Source organism: Anser brachyrhynchus, assembly GCF_964034855.1.
Source record: "Anser brachyrhynchus genome assembly, chromosome: 15".
Lineage (NCBI taxonomy): Eukaryota > Metazoa > Chordata > Aves > Anseriformes > Anatidae > Anser > Anser brachyrhynchus.
This window is the reverse complement of record NC_137733.1, coordinates 16,745,107-16,768,892: the sequence shown is the minus strand read 5'-3', so window position 1 is coordinate 16,768,892 and position 23,786 is coordinate 16,745,107. Positions and strand designations below refer to the sequence as shown.

Sequence of the window (23,786 nt, the reverse complement as noted above, 5' to 3'; positions counted from 1 at the left end):
AACACAGCTCCAATCCTGAGCCCTCTGCCCCCCGTGGGTGCCGACCCCATCCCTCGGAGCAGGCTGACAGCTTCTCACCATGGAGAAACCCCGGGCCGCACAACCAAGCTGCATTCACAGCTTCTGCACCCGCTCCCATCGGCACGGCTTCGCGCGTCCGTGGCACGGTTCCAACTCTCTGCGCCCGACTGCCATTATCCTTTCAGAAGTCGTTAGCCCATGAATGAATTTAAATGGTTTTAACTCAGGCGCTGCCCTGGGTCAAACCAAGCCCACGCAGCAGCAGCAGCCACTGCCATGGACTCCGTAGGTGTAGCCCATTTGGGGGCTCGTTTTTGGCTCCCTCCCCGCAGTGCACGGCCCCTGCAGCAGGTGTCCGGTGGGGTCCCCCCGTGCAGCCCCGCTCTGAGCTCTGGCACAAGGTCAGGGAAACCAAGACATGCATGCGAGTCCAACCAATGGTGGGGAAAAAGTTATTTTTTAGTACAAAACAGTAGTACGGATTTTTTTTTAAACTTTCCTGATACCTGCCTTGGAGCAGATCCACCCCTGAAGCCCACTGCTCCCCGCTCAGCACCGCTCAAGCCTCCCTCAGGGGCAGGCAGCAGTGCCTGGGGCCAGGCTCACGCCAACAGCTTGGCCTTCAGGATCCGGCCCCGTGCCGTGCATTAGGCTGTTGTCTGTGGCAGAGCTCAGGAGAGGGATAAGGGAAAGTTTATTGGATTGGGCTTTCACCAAACACAACACGGTCTGTGTGTGAGAAACCCAGACCGACACCAGAGGGATTTGCTACCGGCACCTTCAGGTTTCTTTGAGACCCCAGCCAGGCCTGGCAAGAGGCGAGCTCAGGGAGCCCAGGGCCAGCATCGATGCAGAATGACTCCATTTCAGAGAAGCTGTTGAACTGTTACTGCAGCTGTACCGGAGACCACCTGCCTACTAAATCAGCCAAATCCACTTCTCAAACACCCATCACCTCCTACTCCATATCCCAAATCTTAACACGCCGTGGCCATGCTGACGGCCCCAGGCACCGAGCTCTCTGGCACAGCATGCCAAGGCTTGGACCTTGCCATAGCAAACACTGTCTTCCTCGCAGCTTAATCCCCCACGCTCGGTTATGAAGATCTGTGCTAGAATTGCAGTCAGATGGGTTGCACTGAATTACAGCCTCAGCCAAAATTGGTAAGAGAGCTCCAAGATGGGCTTGCAGCAGGTCGTATGATGGAGGGGGGTGCAAATACATTTGATCTGTGAGTTGCCAGAATCTCAAGCAGCAAGAAGAAGCCATCTGAGCCCTTAAGAGAAAGCATAAGCTGGAGACATTTCAACGGCAGCCAGAGCAGATTCGATGCTGATCCAAGGAATACCGTCACCCCAGCTTATAACCTGCTTTTTTTTAACGCGGTTAGAGAGGAAGCAGAAGGGTACAGCCACCAAGCTGAGCCAAAAGCCTTTTAGCACCACTTGCAAAAGTTCAGCAGCAGCCGCGGTGCGGAGGGATGCGCTCGCAGCTCGCCACGCCGAAGCCCGGGCGACCCGGGCAGGGGGGGAGCGCCGCCGAGGCACCCTGCGGGGCCGGGAGAAAGGAGGAGAAGGAGAAAGCGGCGGCCCCGGAGGAGCGGGGGCTCGCCGGGGGGCTCGGAGGGGGCGCCCCCCGCCCGCCCCGTCCCCGGGGAACTTCTCGGGCTGCCGCACGGGGCTGCCCCGGCCGCTCCGCTCCGCACCCCCCCCCCAGGTCGCTCCCCGCGCCCCCCGGCCGTGCCCCCCCCGGCCCCCCTCACCTTGAAGGCGAGGTCGTAGAACTCGCCGCTGCTGCTCAGCGAGGGCCGCCCGGGCGCCGCGCCGCCGTTGCGGGGCAGCTCGGGGGCGGGCGCGGGGCTCCGGGGGGGGGCGGCGGCGGCGCGGCCGGGCCCCTGGGCGGCGGGGGGCAGCGCGGCCGAGGGCGCGGCGCCGCCGCCCTTGCTCCGAGCCGCTTTCTTCCGCGACATGCCGCGGCCGGGCGCTGAGGGCGCGGGGCTGTGCCGCCGCCGCCGCCGCCTCCCCGGCCCGGCACGGCTCGGCCCGGCCCGGCCCGGCCCGGCCCCGCTGCCAATGGCAGCGCCGCGGGGGCGGTGGCGGGGGCCGGGCCCGCTCCGCTCCGCTCCGCCCCGGCCGCGCTCCGCGGGGCGCCCGCGGCCGCGCTCCGGTGCGCGCAGAGCCGTGCCGAGCCGTGCCGAGCTGTGCCGAGCCCTGCTGTGCCGAACCGTGCAAAGCCGTGCAGAGCCGTGCCGTGCAAAGCCGTGCCGAGCCCTGCTGAGCCGAGCCGAGCCGAGCTGTGCCAAACCGAGCCGCGCCAAGCCGAGCCGGGCCGAGCCGTGCCAAGCTGCGCAGAGCCGAGCCGAGCCGCCCGGGAGGGGAGCGGGGTGAGGCGGCCCCAGCCCCCCGTGGGGACCGGCGCTGGGGCAGCAGCGCGGCGAGCCCCGAGCCGTGCCCGGTGCCCCCCCCCCCGCGATGCCCAGCGGTGGCTGAGCGCGGCCCCCCGGCAGGGCTGGGCTGGGCGCCGCTCCCCAGCATCCCCCCCCCCGGTCCCTCAGCAGGCGCAGGGCCGGCCGCAGGTGGGCATTTGGATGAGGCAGGCGCGGACCAGCCGCCGCGGGCAGCGCCCGTGCGGGAGCTTTGGGGTGCGAGGGCGGACGCGGAGCGGGGCAGGGGCTGGCACAGCACGGCCCGGGGGGCGCACGGGGGCTGCGGCACGGGCCGGGGCCGGCAGGAGCTGCTGCTTCTGGGGGGGGCTTGCATTGTCCCCAGTCTGTCTCAGCAACTGGTTTCAGCGAGCAACACTTTGCATCTTTCTTTCTGACTGCAAATGAAGTGTCACCTGAGGCAATTGCAATGCTCTCAACTGAAATAAATGTCTTTAGCTATGTGACATATTTCCAGTGGCGCGGCCTTATCCTTCCTGGAAAAGGAGGCTTGAGCAGTCATATCGAAGCGAGAGTGGAAAATAAATCTCTCTGGTGAGAAGCCAGGCAGGCACACAATGAAGATGTAAATAAGTAACAGCGCTTGCACAAGACCGGGAGGAGCTGAGGGCCAACACAAAGGGGCTCGGGCAGGCTGGGAAAGCTGGAACCAAAGCCAGAGTCCAGATGCCCACCACGGTGATGCCAAGATGTTGCTTGTGCTGTGGCCAGGATGAGCTTTTCCCTTTGCTTCCACAGGAGTGGGCACAGGAGCAGAGCTGCACAGATGGATGAGGGTACCCCCATCCCCCAAGGCTCCTCTCCTCCCCTCCTGGGCACACAACACCTGCCCCTGATGACGCTTCCCTGTGTGTGCCAGAATAGCTCTGTCAGGGGCATTTAAACCCGCTGTTAATCCCTGTTCTGCTCTCTCAAAACACTCCCAGTGGGGGAGAAGTGGAGAGCAGAGCTCTGGCTGCTTCCCCCGTGGATGAGGGAGACAAGCTGGGGTCAGGAGCTCCTGTGCGTGGGTTCTGGGCGAGATCCCACTTCTCCCCCCCCGAGCCTCGTGCATGGCTGGAGGAGCTCTGGGCTCCCACACAGACAGGACCAGAGAAAAAGCTTTCACGGCAGAGGCTTATCCCCCTCATCTCGCTCTCTTCCTCCTGATGATCCATCTGGGAGATGGAAGACCTGACTTGTCAGAGCAGACTTGATGCCAAGGTTTTGCTCTATAATCTGATTTTCCAGGACAGCTGCAGTCAATAGAGGCCGAGGCCTTGGAGCAAAGTGCAATGCTGGAGCCATCTATGGGTCTGTCGGATTTTTAGCTTGTCCTTGTGCAGTGACAAAGCTGCCATGGAGCACTTCCCTGCCTGGGAAAGGGGGCGTGCAGCCCCCAGCACCCTCGGGGCAGCCTCCCGGGAGACCAGGGCTGCTGACGCACGAGGACTTTGCTTTTCCCCGCTCTCAGCCACAGCTGATGGTGATGGAAATCTTGAAGAGCCTCGTGTTCACGAGCAAACAAAGCCAGCTGCTTATCACGGCCGCATCAGAGCAACGCCATACGAGGATGGCCCTTTATCGAGGGCGGCAGCAGGGAAGCGTGGTGCTTGCTGCTGCCCTTATCAAAGGTCGCGTGCTGCAGAGCCGGCAGTGGGGCTGATCCCGCTGCCCCCAGCCCCGGGGCTCAGCCTCACGCAGCGCCAGAGCTCAGAGCAGCGTGGCCACAGGAGGAGCATCTCCAGCAAGTTTTTCTCCTTCAGAAAATGTGTGTGAAGAGGCACAGCCTGCTCACAGATCTCAGTCATGCCTGGAAATGCTGTTCCCCATATAGTTACAGGAACTAATCAGATAACTACAGCTGAAATAAGGGGAATGTGTTTGCTAAAAATAGATTAATGGAACAACACACGCCTGAAGATACAGCGTGCCTTGGGGAAGCAGGACTGCGGGATCTGGCAGGGCTCTGAACAGGGCCAGTAGCGATGGTGGCTATTTGTTACTCTGGTATATCCACGCGTAAGTAGATTTGTTTTTAAAGGCAGAAAATCAGCTCATCCCCATCACGGCTGTTAGCCGAGGAGGCTGTTGTATGGCACGCATGGAGGACAGGGGATGCCAGCGCTGCGAGGCAGCTCTCCTCCTGCTCCTCCTGCTGTACCAGCAGCCCCACAGCACCGAGGGGCAGCCCCAGGCCCTGTGCTTGGTGCAGGGTGAAGCCTTTCCTGGCTGTTCTGAAATTGCGGGTGGGATGAGAGGAAGCCTCTGTGGTCATGCTGCTCCCGTGCCTGCACCCATCTCCCCCTGCCCACAGCTGCGAGGTCCCTGGAAGGTTTCCCTTTTGCTTTAGGGACTGGACTGCATTTTGGGTGTTTCTGTCTGCCCTGGGCAGAGGTCTGGGTGTTGTCTCCAGCCAAGGGGCAGCACAGGGTGCAGGCAGAGCCACCCAGTGCCCCACATTGTGCAGGCAACGGTGCTATGGGAGGCTCACTGCACACCGTGGGAGCACGGACATGTGCCATGACAGGGACTGCCCGTACTAGGGGGGTTATAAATGAGCTTGTTAAGGATGGCACCTGCCTTCTGCTCAGCCTCCCCCATCTGGGGACAGAGCTCTGCACGGAGCTGGAGACATGGAGATTGTGTCTGGGGCTGGGCACCGGCTCTGACCAGCTGTTCTGCATTTTGGGAGTTTAAATCTAGCTGTTTTCCCCCGACATGGAAATTTGCAGCGTTCTCTGTGTGCCAGAAGCTGCACTCTGTGCTTGTAGCCAAGCGAGATGTTTCAGCACGAGGCCAGCCCTCCTTCCTCCCGCCGGCCCAAGCTGCTCCATCCCTGGCTCGTGCTGCAACAGCCCCTGTGTTCTCCTGGCCTCTCCTGCTCCTTACCGCAGCAGCAGCCCCCAGGCACGGATCCCCACGTTCCTAGGCACTGCCCTCCCCGGCAGGGACACCCGCCTTGTCCTTGCCAGCATCTGCCAATGCCTTTCCCAACAGCCTGAGCCTGCTGCTCTCCTACTTCATTGCTGGCTCGGGCAGAGCGGAGTTGTGCCTGCAGCAGGAAGGCTGCAAGGACGAGCTATTCCCATCGGAGACGATGTCAGCTGCACTGTCTTGGAAGATATTCATCTTCTTTGCCTGGTGCCCTGGCAGCTGCAGGAGAGCCGGTGCAGGCTCTTCCCATGCTCTGCTCGCAGCACAGCTCAGCTTGCTCTGCTGTCACCTATTGCAGTGCCTCCAGCCAAGGTTACGGGGACTGCTCTCCCAGTCCCTTGTAAACCTGGTGTCCCTTCTCACTTTCTGTACTGCTACAGATCATTTGCCAAGGGCAAACACAGCTCTGACTCCAAAGTCTTAGAAATGTTGTAGGGAGAGGACCTGAAGGCATGGACAGCACCTGGACGGGAGGTGCGGGCAGGCAGGCAGACAGAGGTGACACCGCGGTGACGGGGCCAACGCGTCAGTCACGGCGCTGCCAGTGCAGGTGTGACAGAGAGCCTGGGCAAAATACCAGGAGCTCGGTCTTGTGCTGTGCGCGAGCAGACAGACCTCCACGAGGAGATGTCAGACAGATGGGACACCCTCCTTCAGGAGCACCTCTGCCTCCAGAGCAGTGCCCGAGCACAAGAGGCACGGAGATGTGCCGGGAGCGGGCACGGGACACGCGTGGGGCTGGGGACCACGGCACCTGCCACGCTCGGTGAGTCGAGCGCTTTCCCTCTGCCTGCATGGAAGGGTCCCAGCCCACACAGAGCTGAGCAGTCATTGTTCCCTTCCTCGCCACTTATTGTTCTTCCCTCCCCATTGCTCACTTACCTTTGAACACTTCAATCTTGTTGCCTTTGTCAGTGTTGCTGGCTTTTAATTGAAATTCCTCAGACATCTTCTCATCAATGCAGCCCATCAGTTATTTTTGTGTGGGAAGCAATTGTTTTCCTTTTGCAGCTGTGAAAGTTAAATTCCAATGTTTTGCTGGGAGACTGTTTTTGTCTCTTCCCTTTCTTATACTGCCAAGTCAAGTCTTATATTGCAAACCTCCTTCCTTTGTCTGGTTATTTCATTTTCCATCTCTTCTGCGCACAGTCCCTCTGTTTCCATCCTTGGCTCCTTAGCTTCTCTCTCTGATCTGTCCCGAAGGGCAGTTTCCACCTGCTGCTTTGCCCACTCTTCATCGCCGTTGTTTTCCCCGCAAAGCACACACACACCGAACCCTGGGCACCAGGAGGCTGGGAGCTCAGCCTGTCGCCCAGTCTTTGTTTCCTGGCATTCAAACCCATAATTTATTCACGGCGCAGGTCCTGTTTAACAAGTGGCACTGCACTGGCCTCCCCTGCCCGGCGGTGCCCGAGGGCTCTGAGCTGCCTCTGCAGCAGGTGGGACCCCAAAAGGGCCAGGGCCGGGGCTGCCACCCGCCCCCCCCAGCCCTGCAACCAGCCCCTGCAGGCTGCCAAGTTAACGCATCGCTCACGTTGCTGCTTTTGGAGCAAGTGGTGGTCGTGGCAGCAGATGGCTCCCCAAGGAGCTCAGTGGATGACGGAGCTGGTTAGACGCCGTTATCCCAGCATGTGCAGCCCAGAGGCAAAGCCTGGGTGCTCTTTCAGCCACAGAAGTGCCCCATTAGCCCTGTCCCTCTCCAGAAGGCCAAGGCAAGAGAAGAAAACATCTTTCCCGGCACTCCACATTCGGTTGCAAGCCCCTGCCTGTGGCAGCGCCAAGGCCCAGGCTGGGCTCAATTCCCTCCTCCCCAGGGGGGCAAGAAGCCCTCAGTGCACACAGCTGCCCGTCCTGGGCTCAACCCTGCGCGTGGGGCACAGCTTCCCCGCTGCCCCTAGGGAAGGGGCACTGGCAGCCCGGGGTTACCCATGCACAGCACCCAAGGCAGGAGCTGTACCTGGGGCAAGCAAGGCACAGCCTGGCTGCTGCATTTAACTGCAAAATAATCCACAGACCCCTTGCACGTGAAGGGCTCTGCTCCCTGCAGGTCAGCATCCCATTCCCCTGCCAGCAGGGTGCCGGCATGCAGGGACTGCCTCAGCAATTCCCCACGGGCATCCCCAGGGAACGGCGGTGCTGCCCCGTGCCCCCACCCGCCCCTTTTGCGCAGAACAGGGTGATTGTGCCAGATCCTAATGAGCCTGGACTGGGCCGAGGCCAGAAAATTAATTTTACTTGTGCCAAGACAGAAATGAGCCAAGATTTCAGCCGGTGGAGGACTGAGTGCATGAGAGCCCTCAGCCCGGCTCTGCTCCAGCAGTCACCCACGAGAGCTTTCAACTATGATGAAGTTGGATATTCAAAAAGCCTTTGAAATGTGTCCTATGGAGAGAGAGAGGGCTGAGTAACAAATGCTCAGCCTCCCAAATGAAAGATACTTTCAAGCTATTTGGTATATTTTAAATGCTTTTCAGACATGCCTCAATGACATCAAATATTTTAGAAATATCTTATAATATCTCATCTTAAAACCATCCGAGATATTTTGTACGGAGACATCCTGCAACGGGGAAGGGTTGGAATGTGGTTATAGTTTCAAAAGCCAGTGTGTAAACATCGCACGGCGTGACCTTTATCTGCGCGCACTCAGCCGTTCCCAGCAGGGATGGGTTTGCACCGGTCGGGCCAGGGCCGGCGGCAGCAGCCCGGCCTCTCGCCTTCCTCACGGGGCCGGCACCTGCGCTTGGCTCACGTCCCGCTGCTGTCTCTGCTGAGGGTGCTGCAGGGCACGCTCGGATGCACGCTGCGTGCAGGAGCAGCAGCGTGACTGCAGCATGACTCCAGGGTGCGGGGACGGCCGAGGCTCAGCACCTCCGGGTGCAGGCACCACCGTGAGCGCTGAGGGGCTGCTTATCCTCCGGCACGTGGGTCAGGGAGAGGAGGGACCGAGGGGTGCTTTCTGCTGCACCACCACCAGGACCCAGCCACTCACCCTCAGAGGCAGAGCCCACGGAGCTTGAGCAGATAACCCCCCAAAAGCTCATCTTTGCAATCCGCAGCTCAGGCATTACAGACCCAGAGATACCTCGGGCCAGCCACAGCTCAGCGATGTGTGCAGCGCTCTTTGGGGCCCTGTAAAACTACAAGCAGCCCTAATGAGCCAGCGCGGCAGCGTGCAGAGGCTCATAAAGCTGCTGCTCCAGAGAACAAGTCGGCCGCTAAGTGCCAGGCCCGGCAAGCAGCTCCTGCTGGAGCAAGTCATCGCATCACTGCTTGCTGTGAGCTTGTCCACGCTGTCCCCTCTCTGGTGGGGGAAAAGCAGCTTCACCTCCTGCTCCTGGCTGTTGTGCGAGCTTTGTGCGAGCTGGCAGGGGCAGAGCTGTGCCCAGGGCTTGTTCAGCCACCCGTCAGGGCTAAGGGGTGGCAGGTCACTGACCAGATGCAGGCAGCGCCAGGCTGTAGTTAGCCCAGGATCAACACACCTGCAACAATGTTCTCATGGTCTGAGCTGTCAGCATGTGGCGTTGCTCCAAGTAATTAATAATCTGGGCTATGGAGATCCATCTCAGAGCTTTAATACTGTTTGTTAATGCTTTCTGAGGAAGGCTGAGCATTTCCACCCAGCAAAACTCCAGTAGGTTTGGGCAATTACTTTTTTCTTGAAGATGACAATGAACGAGCAGCACGGCCAGCCCAGGGCCAGGCATTGCAAGGCACCCTCAGCTCTGCAATGTAATCAGCTTCGATAGATCCGCTCAGCCAGCATCTTCTTGCCTACCATTTTCTGTGATTTTACAATTTCATCTTTTGTTTAAAAGCGTTTCTTCTTTATTGCTGGAAACATCTTCTTCCCCAACAAAGCTAAGGGTTGTCCCAATCCTGCAAACATTTTGTCTGCAAGCAATTTGATTTGCATTAGCTGTCCTTCTGCAATCAGAGGGACTAATCACATCTGAAAAGCTGCGCACATGTGTAAGTGATCAGGCCTGCCTGGGGAAGGCATGGAGCGAGGCACAGCCAAATGCAACCAACTACAGCCAATTCACGGCAAAAAAGCGGCTGGCAAGTGAATTCTCCAAGCTGGCTTCTCAAAAGCAATCGCGTTGTGGTGCAGCGGGTCCTTCCCTGCCAGCCCTTCTGGGAACAGCCTCCGGGCTGCCAGGACCTGGCCTCCACCAGAGTCCAGCAAGTCCTAAGGCTCTGAATGCACGTTTCTGTCTCCGCTGGCTGCCCTCTGGCTTCAGTTTCATCAGTGCTAATTAGCACAGAGCAGTTTTCTTCACATCATTGCATTAAAAGCCAACAGCTTTTGAGGAGTATCTGAGTCCTTGTTAAAAAAAAAAATCACATTTTTCCAAGTTTTCAAATGCAAAAGTGTAACTGGAAGCCTGCTGCCAAGGAAGGCTGAGGCAGAGGGCATGCAGAAGCACCTGCAGAGGTGATCCTGGGGGACGCCTGTGCACAGGGACATGCCCAGCACTGCTGACCTCCCGTTTCAGTTCTGTCCTTGGGTGTAAACTACTCCATGAAGAACGGAGAGAGGGCAATGCCAGGACCAAGGGGTGTGAGTGGGGAATGAGATGGGAGACCGCTTCCTGAAGCCCCTGCAGCGGGGAGCGAGCAGCTCCAGCCCCTACCTGACTTTTTACCCGGCTGAATTTGCCCCAATTACAAACGCCAGCCCCAGCACCGTGATGCCTCCTAATGGTGTGGAGACACCAGCATTGCTCTAACAACGAGCGGGAGCAGCAAGGTGCAGGGGAGCCATGCCGAGGTTGGATGGGTGCTGGTCATGTCCCATGGTCAGCCCCGGTGCCACTGCCCAGGGCACCTGCACCCTGCGCCCACGGCCAGCCCGTGCTCAGCAGCAGCACTCCCTGAGCCGCAAAAGCCTGAAAATTCAAAACCTATTGGGAGAGGAATCGTGACATTTTGTTTGCTTTGAAGGAGTGTTTGGTAAATAAAACCAGAATCACCACCAATTAGTTACTGAGCAGAAAGCGTTGCCACTGCAACCGCTCGGCTCTGGTTTGCATTCACGCTATGTCAAATGGATGAAAATGATCAGCGTGAATAAATTCACTTCCTGAGCTGAAACTGCCCACAAAAGTCATCCGGAATAAGCCCAACAGAGGCATGTGCTGGCACTGCTGACTCAGCTCAGCCTCGTGCAGCTGAAAACCCCACACAAACTGACAGCCCTGTGCCTCGCTGGCAAGCATCGCCCTGAGCACAGCCGGGGCAGGGGGTTCCTTTTCCAGGCACCCAAGGAGAAGCTGGGGGACACCGTGCATCCCGCCCGGCTGTGGGCACCACGCTGTCAGCACAACAGGGCCAGGCCAACGCATCCCGACCTCGTCTGCTGCATCCCGTGCCCAGCAAGTGCAGGTGGGCGGCTGGGAGCCCTCGGGCAGGGAGATCGTGGCAGAATTCATCCCCCGTGGATTAAATCAGCTTGGGATAGGGCTGAGACGCCCCTGCTCCTTGTGGCTGAGCCAGGACTTAACCACCCCACATGGTCCCAGGCTGCGAGGTGCAGGCAGCACAGACCGGGTGCTGTCCTGGGGTGCGCAGCCGTGCAGGGGGAGGCTGAGGGCAGGAGCTGGGACAATCAGCAGTGCGGTGTCACCGACAGGGACAGACAGGGTGCCCGCGCCTTGCTGCGCCAGGTGAGCTCCCTTTGCAGCTGACTGTAGCGCGCACCTGCTGGTGGGGCCTTGCAGGATTTTGCACTTTTTTTTTTTTTTTTTTTTTTTTTTTTTTTTTTTTTGAGAAGCGAGGATAAAGGCTGCGAGGAGGGCAGCCCGGCGGTACTAGAGGGCGCCACGCGTTCACAAACCGAGCGGCAGCCGCAGCGCAGAGCTCCGGCCCGGAGGATGCTCGGGGGAGGGTCCGCAGCCCCCCTCTTGGCTCGCCCCTGGGGATATGGGGGTATCCCATAGCCCTTAGTAGGGCTGAGCCGTGCTGCTCCTGGCTGAGCCACGCAGGAGGCACCTGGGCCAGTATTTACTGAACTGACACCGTGGAGACGGTGATTTCCCTGCTTTTAATTTTCAGCCCTATCCGAAAGGTGCCAGGTGGAGCAGCTGGTGCCAGGGGAAGTCTGTCTGCAGCTGCAGGTCTCAACATCACCACAACAACGTGCAGGACCAGCAGATACGCCTCACGATGTGAAGTCAGCTAAAGAGCCCTGCAAAAGAAGACTGAATGTAGATCAGTGGTGGCAAGTGTGATATAACATAGGTTAACGGCTCAGCTGTCCTCTTCCCCCAGGCCTTCTGGGCAAGCAAAAGTATTGTGTCTGGATGAAAGGCAATGGAGCATGAGGAGGCTGGCTGCAGTCATCTGGCCAAGGATTGCAGCTGGGGAGCGCTTGTGCTGGCAGGCAAAGCAGGAGGCAGACTGGGGGGAGGAGATGGCTCTTCTGGGGGTCACTGCAGGTTGCCCCTTGCAGGATGGGCCGTAGCACTTGTGCAAACATGCGTGGAACGCAGCCACAAAGCAACAATTTGCAGGGATGGAAGCAGCTGCCTCCCCCTGGAGAAATGGAGATCCTCACCTCCTTGGAGGTACTCATGTCCCAGGTAAAGGCAAGTGGGAAGCTCTTTCCCTCCTGTACATCTACAGAGGGCAAGCTGTGCAAGCAGGGAAATAATAGCAAATGAGCAACGTGGCCCTATGTTAGTACAGCTGCCCTCCAAAGGGCCCAAACGCTGTGACAAGGGGGGCAGAAGTTTAGGAGGAGGTGATTTTCCTGCCTTCTTCAAGCCACAGCCAAGGTACGGCGTGTGTGTGCTGCTGGCGGGGTCTCGGGGCCGTCGGTGCCACCGCAGCCATCTGGGGAGCTTTGGGCTCTGGCTGGAGGCAGCGGGGACAATCCCAGCTGGCCACAGCCCTGTCACGTTCTGCTGACCACAGCGTATCTGCTGCTGTGCTGGATGCGTTCGGCCTGCATTGCTGGTGGGACAGGGAGAATTAACACCCTCTGAGTTGGGTTTTAATTCTACTTCAAGTAAACAGTATTGAGAAACTCTCCATTCGCCTGCCAGGAGGAGGGACCAGAAGAATCCCGTCCCCACAAGAAGCCATTCCCCGCCTCGCAGTGAGCAACAGCCTCCCAGCCCCCGAGAACATTTTCCACTTCCATCATTTTCCGCAGTCTGCGTTTTAAAATCCATCCCAGCTCAGCAACGAGACCTTCCTCCAAGATCAAAAATTATGGTTCAATGTGAACAAATTATTGTCTTGCAACTTGATCAAGATTTGCTGTCTCTTTTCCCACTCACTCAATTATTTCCTTGTTTGCTGCCCTCATTACAGCTTGGCAGCCCCAGCGTTTGGGGGAGAGCCCTTAACCTCATTACATCCGCTGGATTACATTAGTGATCTAATCTGCTGACATTTTCTCCTCGCTGTTATCTTAAGAAATATGGACATCAGTGCAGGAGATTAGGGAAGAAAAACAGAAAGCAATTTACAATTGAGGGAGCGGAAATAAATACATGGTGGTCACATGAGGAAGTAGTAACCGCTGAGCTATTTTGGGCACAATACATCATGCAAAAGACGATGTGTCTTTACAGTAGATTTCAAGTCCAAAAGGCACAAAATGTTTTCAGAAAGTAAATTCTCACATACATTAAGCACCATGCCAAGGAGTGAAATCAGACGCTGTCAGGCTTCTTATTTAAGGCTTGTACAGTATTTGGATGAGGAAATGCAGAACCCCAGCTAATATAGTCTGCTGTCACTCCTCTGGTTTCAGTGGGATGACACACGCACCTCCAGCCAAGCAGGCACTGATGGGCTTTGTTGGGTCCAGACCATACACGCAGGTAGAGCAGAGGGGCAGTGAGCAGCTCTGCAGGCACAAGGCTTCACAGCCCTCAGCGGATGTACGCCAGGGCTCACACAGGTCAGTCCCTAGAGAAGAAGACGAACAGCAGTGGTAGCAGGCTCAGGCTCACATCATTTGCCTGGTACCACCCCGAACAATTGTTCTGGCTCCCTGTTGCTCACGCCGTTCAGATGCTCAGGACAGCCAGAGCCTCTCTCTCCCACCCCTTTCTGTTGTGGTTGCTCCCCTGAAAGCCGCCAGGCAGATTTCCTGAGCCCCAGAGTTGACAGGACCCCATCAACACAGTGCGTGCTGTAGTGTCAGGATGGCAGCCCCCCAGCACGCTCGCTGCCGGGCCGCTGGAGAGCGAACAAGGTGGTGACAGAGCCCCCCAGCAAGTGGGCAGCCCCCACGGGTGGCAGGAGGCTGTGAGCGGAGGCCAGCCTCGCTGGGCTTTGCAGGCGGCTTTGGACAAGCACAAAGGGCCTTTTGCCCTGTGCCTGGGCAGCTGGCTGGTGGAGGGGTGCGACCCCCCTCCAGGTGAGTGACTGCCTGTGATCCATCCAGCCCCTCTCCCTGAAAGCAGGATTTCTTGGATGGCAATTGCTGCTGCAGCTGTGATTGAACAGACTTGGCTTCAGCTGCGGCTTCAGCTGTGCACGCGGGCGGTCCCTGGGGCTCCTGTGGGCACACTTGCATGCTTGACAGCAGGGCTGAGCTGTGATTTCCTGTGCTGAACTTAAATGTTATGTATAAATAATTTAAAAGGTACAAAGGGCTGCAAGAATTAACGTAGTTGCATTAAAAAAAAAAAGTTTATAGGTATAATGCTCTTGTTTTTATTTAGCAAAAGCCCTGCTGAAAGTCTTGTCTAGATCTGCAAGTCTCCCACGGAGAAAGTGTCTTTGGCTGGCACTTCAGACATCAGAGCCCACTGAGCTCAGCAGCACCTGGCTCTGGGGGATGTACAGGATTTGTCCCTCCACCTTTCGGTCCAAGCCTCTCAGATTTCCCTGCCCCAGCCACTTGGCCTGCAGGGACAGGCCCCTGCCCACTGCTTCCCCCCAGGCTCCTCTGCCTTTCTCAGCAGCCTGGTGCCATGCTCTGACCTCCCGCACAGCCTACGGCACGCTCTGAGCAATCCCTGCTGGGCAGGAGCTGATGGCTCTGGTTTCCAGAGCGATGTGGCCCTGAAGATGACGAGCAGTTCAAAAGCAATAATTTCTTCCATTTCTTCCACGTTTTATCTGAGCATCCGTCCATCCTCCCCTCGCCTGATGGCCGGGGCCACGCTTTGCACACGCACACGCAAGCGGCGCTGGGAGCCCGATGACCCCGCTACGGCCAGCATTAGAAAGCGGCCCCGAGCAGCGCCTGCCCTCGCCTCTCCCCAGCACACCCCAAATACCTGCCGTGCCCTAGGTGTGGAACACGCACCCTGCGGCCCGGCCAGCACCCAAAGCCGCCAAGTTGTGGTGTACCCAGCACCGGGCACGGCCGGGCGCAGGCGAGCCTCACGTTGCCCTCGGGAAGAGGCAGAACTGCCCGGGGGGGGGGCCGGGGGTGCCGAAGGGCCCGGCCAGCAGCACACCCCCGGCTGCCTCCCGGTCCCCATCGCCCAGCAGGGGCCGGGGGCTCCGTGCCCGGGGCGGGAGGCCGGGAGCCCTGCGGGGAGGCGGTGGCGGCAGCACCCCCAGCTCCCCCAGCTCCCCCCGCACCCCCACCGCCCCCAGCCCCCGCAGCTCCCCCCGTGCCCCCGACACCCCCGGCTCCCCCCCCCCGGCTCCCCGCAGCTCTCGGCGGCGCCGGGGCCGGGCGGGGCGGGGGCGGCCCGGGCGGGCGGCGGGGCTGGAGCGGCGCCGGGTTTCCGCCGGGCGGGAGGCGGAGCGGGAGGCGGCGGGCCGCGGCCCGGGCGGAGCGCACAGCCCAGCCGAGCCGAGCCGAGCCGAGCCGGGCGGCGCCGGGCCGGGGCTGTCAGCAGCGGCAGAGCGGGAGCCCAGCGGGGCCGGGCACCGCGGCGGGAGCAGCGCAGCCCTGCGGGGAGGCCGCCATGCCGGGCGGGCGCTGAGCCGGGCGGAGCGGGACCGGGACCGGGAGCGGGAGCGGGAGCGGGGGCGGAGCGGAGCGAGGCCGGGCCCGGGCCGGGCCGGGCCGGGGGAGCGGCGGTGCGGGGCCATGCCATGCCCGTAGGGAGAGATGCCTTTTGGAAATGGAGACACTGGATCACAGCGCAAACATGGCGTCCCCGCGGCGCGGCTGCCCCTCTCGGGCTGGTGCCTGCTCTGCTCCCTGCTGTGCGGGGGGCTGGCGGCCGGCAGGACCCCCCCGGCCCCCGCCTGCCAGCCCTGCGCCGCCGACTGTACCTGCGCCGGCGGCCGGCCCGGCGCCGCCTGCATCGCCAACTGCTCGGCCCGGGGGCTGCAGCGCCCCCCCGGAGCCCCCCCGGCCGCCACGGCCCTGTGAGTACCGCGGGGCGGCGGGGCCGGGAGCGGGGCTGCTCGGGCTGTGCGGCGGGGGGACGGCACCGGGGCGCCCGGGGAAGTTAGCCGGGGGGGGGCTGCGGCGTTAGGCGGCTGCAGAAGGGAAAAGGGCTTCGGTGCGTGACCCCTGCGGGCCCGGCTGCGGCGCTGCTCGGCTCCGGGAGCCGGAGCGGGAGCGAGGTGCCCGGCACGGTGCTGGTGTCCGGGCGGTGACGGCCGCTGGGCGCCCGGGCACGCACCTGGAGGCTCGCTGCCAGGGGCCGGCCCCGACCCGCTGCTGCCGCCCGCCGCTCCCCAAGCGCTGGTGGCCCGCGGGGCGAGTGAGACCCCCCCGGAGACCCCCCCCGGGATTGTGCAGAGCAGAGCTCCCCGTGGGCGGATCCAGGGCAGCCGGGGGTGTCTGGGGTGCTGGGGGCTGCGAGGCGGAGGGGAATGGCCGGGGAGAGCTGTGGCGAGAAACGAGCGGCTGGATGCGGCTTAAGGGCTGTCCTGTTCGCAGCAAGTGAAAAAGGCTCGATTCAGAAGTTCAAACCAAAATCCTATGACAAAAGTGCTAGAATGGGGTGACCCTTGTGCTTGCGTCCAGGTACTGACTTCGGTGTTTTGGGAACATCAGCCCGAAAGGTGTGTGTCTTGGAGGGGTGTTAGAGGGGTCCGTATGCTCAGTCCCTTCAAGTTAGTGTGTGATGTGAAAAACAGCAAGGGAAGAAGTTGTGGGGGTTGTTTCTTTTCTTTTCTTTTTTTTTTTTTAACATCAAAATTTGTTCTATATATGGAATAACTTTCCTCTTCTCGAGGACACAAAAGCTTTGAGTGATTCATGTAGGAAAGATGACGTGGGGTCCGGCACGATAGAAGAATCTCCTTTGAACTAATTTCTGCGGGTATTTCAATAAGTTAAAGGTCTGCTTTTCTCTTCTGAGTTTCCACTTTGTAGTGTCAGTATAGATGAACAAATATTGCAAAAGTCGTAAATACCACAGAAAACATTAAATCAGCGAGATGTATCTTGATTAACTTCAGGAAAACACACAACCTGTAAGTCCAACAGATATGAGGTGTTTTCCAAGTGTTTACTTACATGACATGTTTCGAGTTTTCCAAAGAAAACCATTGCTTTGTGCAGAAAGTCCCTAACTGGGAGAGGCTGATTTTTATCTAGGGCTTTCTGAGGTTGCGTTATCTGTTGTCGGTTAGACTTGTGGATCTACTGCTCCGAAGAGTGAACGTGCCGTCGCAGCAGAGGTGGAACGTGCCAGGGCTTCGCTGGTCGCTTGTCGAGCAGCCTTCTGAAGACTGCCTGTGCTAGGTCGCTCCTTTGGCTGCTTAAGGATTTGGGGCTATTAGTGTGTGTTTCTAGGATTATTAATTTTGGTAGTAAGTGTTTGAGACTGTTTATGTTACTGTTGTTCAGAGGCATTGAGTTATAAAAGCTCCCAGACCATTTTGGATTGGATCCTGTTATGCAATGACAAATTGAAGATAGACATAAAGCTTGGGCACGTCAACAAAACAAAGTGTCCAGAGTGCGGGAAGAGGGAATCTACTAAAGCAAATCGACTGAAACTGCAGGGTGGCATTACCGATGTTTTCTTCCATTTTTAATGGGGAAATAATTCTTTACTGCGCTGTTGAGAGCCGTGTATTAAGGGGAAGAGCTTTGCTCCACTGAGGAATGGTCGTCAGCCTGTAGTGGACAGTAAGGTCCCTTGTCAGCCAGCAGATCGTCTGGTGTGTGTAGTCACGGCTCAGGTGAAAAAATGTGTGCTGGTAATCTTCCAGTGACTGGTGAAGATGTGCTGAAGTGGTCTGCTGTGGCACGCAGGTGTCCTCTGGGGAGAAGTTTACTTTCCTGATTGATCTCCTGACAATGAGAAAGAAGGCAGGTGTGCTTACGTTGTTGTTATAACCATGAAAAATTTACAGATGAATTTTGGTTGGGGTGAGAGGGACTCTGGCTCGTGACCGAGTGAGGTTATGCAACCGGTTTTATCTACGTATTTCACGTTTCTTTTATTGAACACCATCAATTTAGGTAAATAATGCTTTTAATAATTTGCTGCCTGTTCTCTCATTAGAGGAAAAAAGTTATATCTCAACAAAATATTGCTTCTTAATTACTCTGAAATGAAAACAGCCTTTAAGAAGGCAGAGTTCAGAAAATTACCGTCACCGAAGCTCCCTGATTCTGCGGCAGGCGTGTGCCAGCAGTTGCACTAAGCAAACGTGACACCGTACCACACTGTGCAAGTAGGGCCTAGGAAATGAATTCCTCTTGTATCCGGCATCGTGGACCTAGCAACTCTGAATAACAAAATGCCAACTTTGGCAGCGCTGTTACTATGAGTTCAGAAGAAATGCCACATGGAGGAATCACTAAGGAAATAAGCTCTGCTGCTTGCAGCCGTAGCTGGGAGCAGTGTCCGGGCAGACCGAACGGGGATGTCGGCCCCAGCCCGCTGCTGCAGCCGGGTTCCCGAAGTGCGGTGCAGAGTCTGGCTGGAGGCAGGAGCACAGCCTGTTTTTTCCAAAGCGTCTGCAGTGCGCAACGTAAAAACTGTGCTTCACGAGCAACACGCTTCAAGTGGCAGCATTTGCACTTCTGAGATTCCTCATCTGAGAAATGTTCTGCTCTGATCTCTTTGCACGTGCGTTGCTTTCAGGGCTACTGGGTTTTGTTCACGTTTACTTTCAGACCTAGCTGTTTGATGAGACGGTATCGCCTCTTTCATTCCTCAGCTGGAAATAAACCTCACAAAGCTTTTCTGACTTTCCCCTGCAAATACTGACCGTTTCTGGCATATCTTTAGTATCGTGGTAATTTTGAAGCAGAGATTAGAATCTCAATTTGTAAGACTGTAGAGCTGAAACTCCCTTATTTTTCCTCCCTCATTAATGTGGAGCACTATTTGTGGATGGGCAAGAAAGAGGAGGTGAAAATATCAGAGCAACTGCTATCGCCACACGCCTGCATAAGCTTTGCAGGTTTAGGGGTCATAACTTTCATCCAAAACCCCGTGTGTGGGGTTTTTTGTTTGTTTGTTTTTTGTAGATTTGGCAAGGAGTCCTGGGGTTACGCTGCCCAGCTGGTGACTTCACCTAAGCAAACCTCCTAAAAATAAACAGATTTCATGATTCAAGAACCTACAGTCTGTAATAAGTCTTTAAATTGCAAGAGTTGGCAATGGTCAGTAGATTTTGGTATTGTTACATGATGCAGTAAAAGCTTTTTCAAAGCTCAAGGTGTCTTCAAAAGCTATTGGAAAAAAAAATCCAATTAAAACTAAAATCCAGTTCAAGTAAAACCACAAGCTGTGGAGTGTCTGTACAAAGCTGTCCAGTCTACAAAGGCAAAATAGATTAACTTCTGTTTCTAGAAAAAACGTAAATAACTTGGAATGTCATTCTCATAAGAAGCCGTATCCCTAGTGAAAAGAAGGCTGTGTTTCTCTTCTGTAAGGAATTTTGGAGGGGGAAAAAGGCCCAAATGAGGTGCTAGATAAATATTTTGCAAACAAGATTCATTCAGCCTGTGGAAGGAACCAATCACGTAAGCAAATCGTAAATGCAATTAGAGCACCAAACAAGGAGGCAATTCTGCATTATTCTATCAGAGCATAATGGTTTCTGGTGTTAGTGAAGTGTCACCGTGATGCCATCACAGCAATGGCACGAGCATGAGGTTCGGGTTATTTATTATGCTGCTTCCTTCGGTTTCGGGGAAGTTTGAACGCTGATCCCATGACTGAGAAGTTTACCTGGAAACCTTGGCCTTTTTTTTTTTTTTTTTTTTTTGCTGGTGTTTAAAAATGTAGTGGAAGAAAAGGCATCCACCGGAGGGGTGGTGGTTGCAGGTGTCCCTGCTCCTTGGCAAATGTAATAAAACAGCCACGAGCAGCATCGAAGTGTCTCACTTCTTTGCCCTGGGATCTCAGCGGCTGGAGGGCCCTGCCTTGGAGAATCCAGGGGAGCTTTTGGAGCAGTGAGTAATTCCTTCCCCTGTTCACCATGGAGAGATTACAGGGGTGTGATAACTTCTGGTATTAGTAGAAAGGATCGTGGTAGTGCTCGCCTCATGTTTCGGGGTTCCTTTGACATCTGGTTTATTTTTTTTTTTTAACTGATACTGTTTTTACATTGATATTTTCCCTCCTATTTCCTGCGAATTTAAAGTTTACTGGTGGCGTCTCAATCTATCTGTGGCTTTTTCCCCATTGGAGTGAAAGTGTGGGCCCAGTCCTGCCTTTTTCCTCCTGCTGGCAAGCCCCCTCCAGGTCTCTCTCAGGTTTCACCCAGCTGCTTTGTTACACTCGTGTACAGAGGGGGTAAGCAGAAAATCACTTGATCGGAAGGAGGGGTGGAACAGACTCATCTGGTTTGTTGATGCTTTGCTCCCTGCTTGCCATTTAACGGAATCCCTTGTTTTATCTCGTCATGCCGCGGTTTCCACGCTGTGGTTTCCACGCTACGTCTCCGCGTCATCCTTTTCTCATTTCTTCGAGCTTTGTTGTCTTTTGATTGATCGTTGCAGTTCGGCTTGATTTCGTGTCTTGCATTTATTTACCCCACATGTCCCCAGACGTTTCTCCCAGCTGGGAGCCGTACGGAGGTCCCCACTCTTATGTGGGGGACACGGCACTTGTGAAATAGTCCCCCCATAGCCAACAGCAGGGTTTGGGCAGTCGCTGTCAGGCTCAAAAAGAACATTTCTGTCCCTTCCACGGTGTGCTCTTGGCGGCTCTGCTGGTGGGCAGTGCCCAAGGCACTGTTGCTGTTCGGAAGGGGTTTTTTTTGCCCACCCTTCTCACCGGGGTCTTGCTGAGATCGGGCTGAAGGCCTGGCCAGCGACATCTGGGCTGCAGAGCTGCCGGCCGCGCTCCCCTCGCAGCTTCTGCCACCTACACGCCCTGCCGCGTCACCGCCTGTCCATCAGGAGGGTGAGGGCTTCGCATCAGGCCTCCCCGGTCCTCAGTTCTTAACCCACATTTGCACGGAACAATTAGCTTGTTTTTCATATCAAAGGGCTGTTGTTTGCTTAGACATTGAATCTATGTTGGCGTCTCTGTTTGCCAAAACTAAAAATGTCAAATTGAAACATAACATTAGTTTTTGCTTTGCAAAGAGCACAGAGAACAAAAAAACACTACTACCACCATTCCCATTTTTTAAAGGGTAACTATCGTCAGGAAGAGTTTCAACAACATGCAAGTTGACCATCCGTAGCATTTGTGGTAAATTATAGGAACCATGACAAGTAAACAGATTTTGTCCTCACTTTTCCAACTGCTCCCTTTCTCCCAAAAGATTGCATCAATTTAATGATGTGCTACCACTGAATTTAAACAGAGATAATCAGAACAAACTAAGCACAGTGTTCTGGAGTCAGCTGTTCCCTGCCTGTCTGGTGGTAAAAATAGTTCCCCTCAGGTTAGGAACAAGCACATCTCTTTGGCTTCCCGGCATCGGGCCTAGTAAAAACTTTAATAAACTGAGATCAGAGAGGAAGCTTCAGATATGGTGTGCGTTGTTGTCTTCGATGCAGTGTCATTTTTAATTTAATTGGAAACCTGTGGTGAGATAGTGTGACAGGCTGGTTTGGTAGCAGTGCTCGATGGAAGGGAAACGATGTTCAGTTTGTAGTGGGGCATCTCCCACCCAGGGCGTTTTTCAGTCGGGGTGCACGAGTGTTAACACTGGGTCCCGCTCTTCCTCCAGCCCCGGAGCCGTGGGCTGCACCCCCCGGAGCCGTGGGCTGCCCCGGCAGCGCGGTGCCGGAGGTGCTGGCTGTTGCTCTTTGCTCCAGCGCGATCAGAAGGTTGTGCCGACCGACAGCAGATGGCCTGCAGCAGCTCTGGATTTTGATGTGCCTACGGGGCAATCTGTAGTGACACAAATTGTGGCTCCAAGCCAGGATCCAGCCAGTCCTTTCCTATTCATTTGGAAGTGCGCCTGGGCACCATACCGTGCCCTTATTTCTTCTAGCTAGCTGGGTAACCTGCATTCTGCCCTCCTATGCAGACAAATCTTTGTATCAAAAAAAAAAACCAACCACATTTGGCTCGGTGTAATGCTATTTTGCAAGTCTGTGATGAAGTCATGAGGTCTAATCGCTAGTTTGAAACGGAGATTTCCAGGGTGGTGTTTGTAGCCTCGGGTGGAACGTGTGCCCGCTTCCCCGGGCAGACGCCGCTGATGGTGCTTGCAGACCCCCGCGGTCGCCTCCTCACCGTTCGCTGCAACATCTGCTGGCAGTACCTCGGCCCTGGCTCCCGCAGCATCCACGCTGCTTGGGCTCCTCTAGCAGGGAGGCAGATTTCTGCAGACCCCAGAAGCAAAAGAGCATTTCTCTCTGCAGCTTTGAGACGGGCGGTGGAGCCTTTGCTTCCTTTCCCTTGCGTGGGGGCTTGGATGGGATTCCGTAAACATCTTCCCCTGCCTGGTCAAGGGGCACTGGTTGTGCTGGGAATGGGTTAAATAGGTTCTGCTGCAGCAAATGCTCCATGTCGGAGAGGTGGGAGTGGCTCTCTAAAAAGAGGATCTAGGGTGTGGGTTGAGTCCTCCTGAGGGAGGGACCCGGGGAACAGCTAAGCCTGGGAAAGCAGAGCCGAGAGCCCGGCCGAGCAGTTGCCTTGGCCAAAGCTGTTAGTTTCTCTCTCAAAGCCACGCCTCGGGAAGGGGGTGGAGTGAGTCCGGCCCGAAGCGTGCGGCTTTTGGTGTAGGTCAGGTTGGTAGGAGCGTCTGTGCCTGGTCCCACCAGGACCGTGTGCTCCTGCTGCGTGTGCTCGTGCTGCGCCGCAGGCAGGTCCGGGGCTGCGAGCTGTCAGGCGGCAGGGGCGTGCGAGGAACGCGGGGCCGAGCCAGAGGGATCCGCGCGTTGTGCCGCAGCCGTGTGAGCACACGGGTCCCTCTAAGAGCTGAAAAAAACATCGTTCTTTTTAATGTATTTATTTTAGGGCAAACTCATGTTGTTTGAAAGAGCACTCCAGAAGCGGCTATTTTTGTACTTGTGTGCTCATCGGCTTGCCTCACAGCTGGGCTGGTTACGTTTTAAGGGCTGAATACAGTTTAGCCTTTCCAAGCGTGGCCTGGATAAAACAGATGTTTCGATTCCCGTCTCCGCTGCTGACGCTCCCCTATACCACATTTCTGACGGGAGGACCCCCGTGCTGGCACGCGGGCCCAGCACCGTGTGCGGTGGAGGGCCAGCGCCCCGTGCCATGCGTGGGGCCCAGTGCCAGCACCCCCTGTCCCGCTGGCAGCAGGGAGCGGAACGCTGTCAGAAAGGGAATTAATGTTGGTGGATTTTGCCTCATGGGTTGCTTCTGTGCTGTTGCTTAACGGCTTTCACGTGCAGAGGCTGTGGAGCTGTTTGAGAGCAGGGAGAACCGTAGGAGCCGGGCTCTTCAGCCAGTGCCAAGTTGTCCATGGAGAGATAAAATGATAATTGTGGGCCCCATCCTGCAATGCGTGCTCCCAGCACAGAGCATGTGTGCAGCATTTCCTCTCCCGGGGCTTAGAGCTATGGGAACAGTCAGAAACCTCAGTGAGATGCAGAGTAGAGAGTCTCCAAGACAAGTGTTGCAGCCACATCCGCTGCACATAGCTGTGCTCTTCACTCCCTCAGACACCTCTGCGTAAGCTGGCTTTCTTCGTCGGAAGGAGGAGGACAGGGATTTGGGGACAGTGTCTCGTCATCCACAGACAGATCCTTGCACAGGAGCGTTGGGAAGGCGTCGTGAAAGGGTCCTCGCTCCGCCTGCGGCAGCGCAGTGAGCGTAGCGTGCTGCCTGCGGCGTGGAGCTGGCCCTCGGCAGAGTTGTGTTTCACCCCAGATGGAAAGAGTTGGAAAGCCTTCTGGAAAGAGTGAGTTTCAGAAGGGGAAGTTTGGATATGGAAAGAGCAATCAACTGGCACCTTTATTATTTTGTATCGCTGGACCACTTCGGGGATCTCATAGGTTAGGCACTGTGCAGACGTAGTGAAGAGACAGGTCTTGACCAAGGACTGCGGATTGTTCAAGCAGGGTGATTCCCTGGGAGTAGAGCTTCCATTGGAAAAATATCTTGGCTCCTGACCAGCCCTCTGCGA

At 56.6% G+C, this 23,786-nt stretch overlaps 2 protein-coding genes across 2 annotated transcripts in view; one reads left to right on the top strand and one right to left on the bottom strand.

The window, feature by feature from the left end:
• RAB26 (RAB26, member RAS oncogene family) overlaps positions 1 to 2,006 on the bottom strand; it is a 31,227-nt gene extending 29,221 nt beyond the window's left edge. The window contains exon 1 of the mRNA XM_080556758.1: positions 1,785 to 2,006. Within this exon, the coding sequence (XP_080412884.1) occupies positions 1,785 to 1,991 (207 nt within the window). The 5' untranslated portion in view covers positions 1,992 to 2,006. The remainder of the gene's footprint in view (positions 1 to 1,784) is intronic.
• Positions 2,007 to 15,188: 13,182 nt separating this feature from the next.
• PKD1 (polycystin 1, transient receptor potential channel interacting) overlaps positions 15,189 to 23,786 on the top strand; it is an 88,873-nt gene continuing 80,275 nt past the window's right edge. The window contains exon 1 of the mRNA XM_080556877.1: positions 15,189 to 15,677. Coding sequence (XP_080413003.1) covers positions 15,415 to 15,677 — 263 coding nt within the window. The 5' untranslated portion in view covers positions 15,189 to 15,414. The remainder of the gene's footprint in view (positions 15,678 to 23,786) is intronic.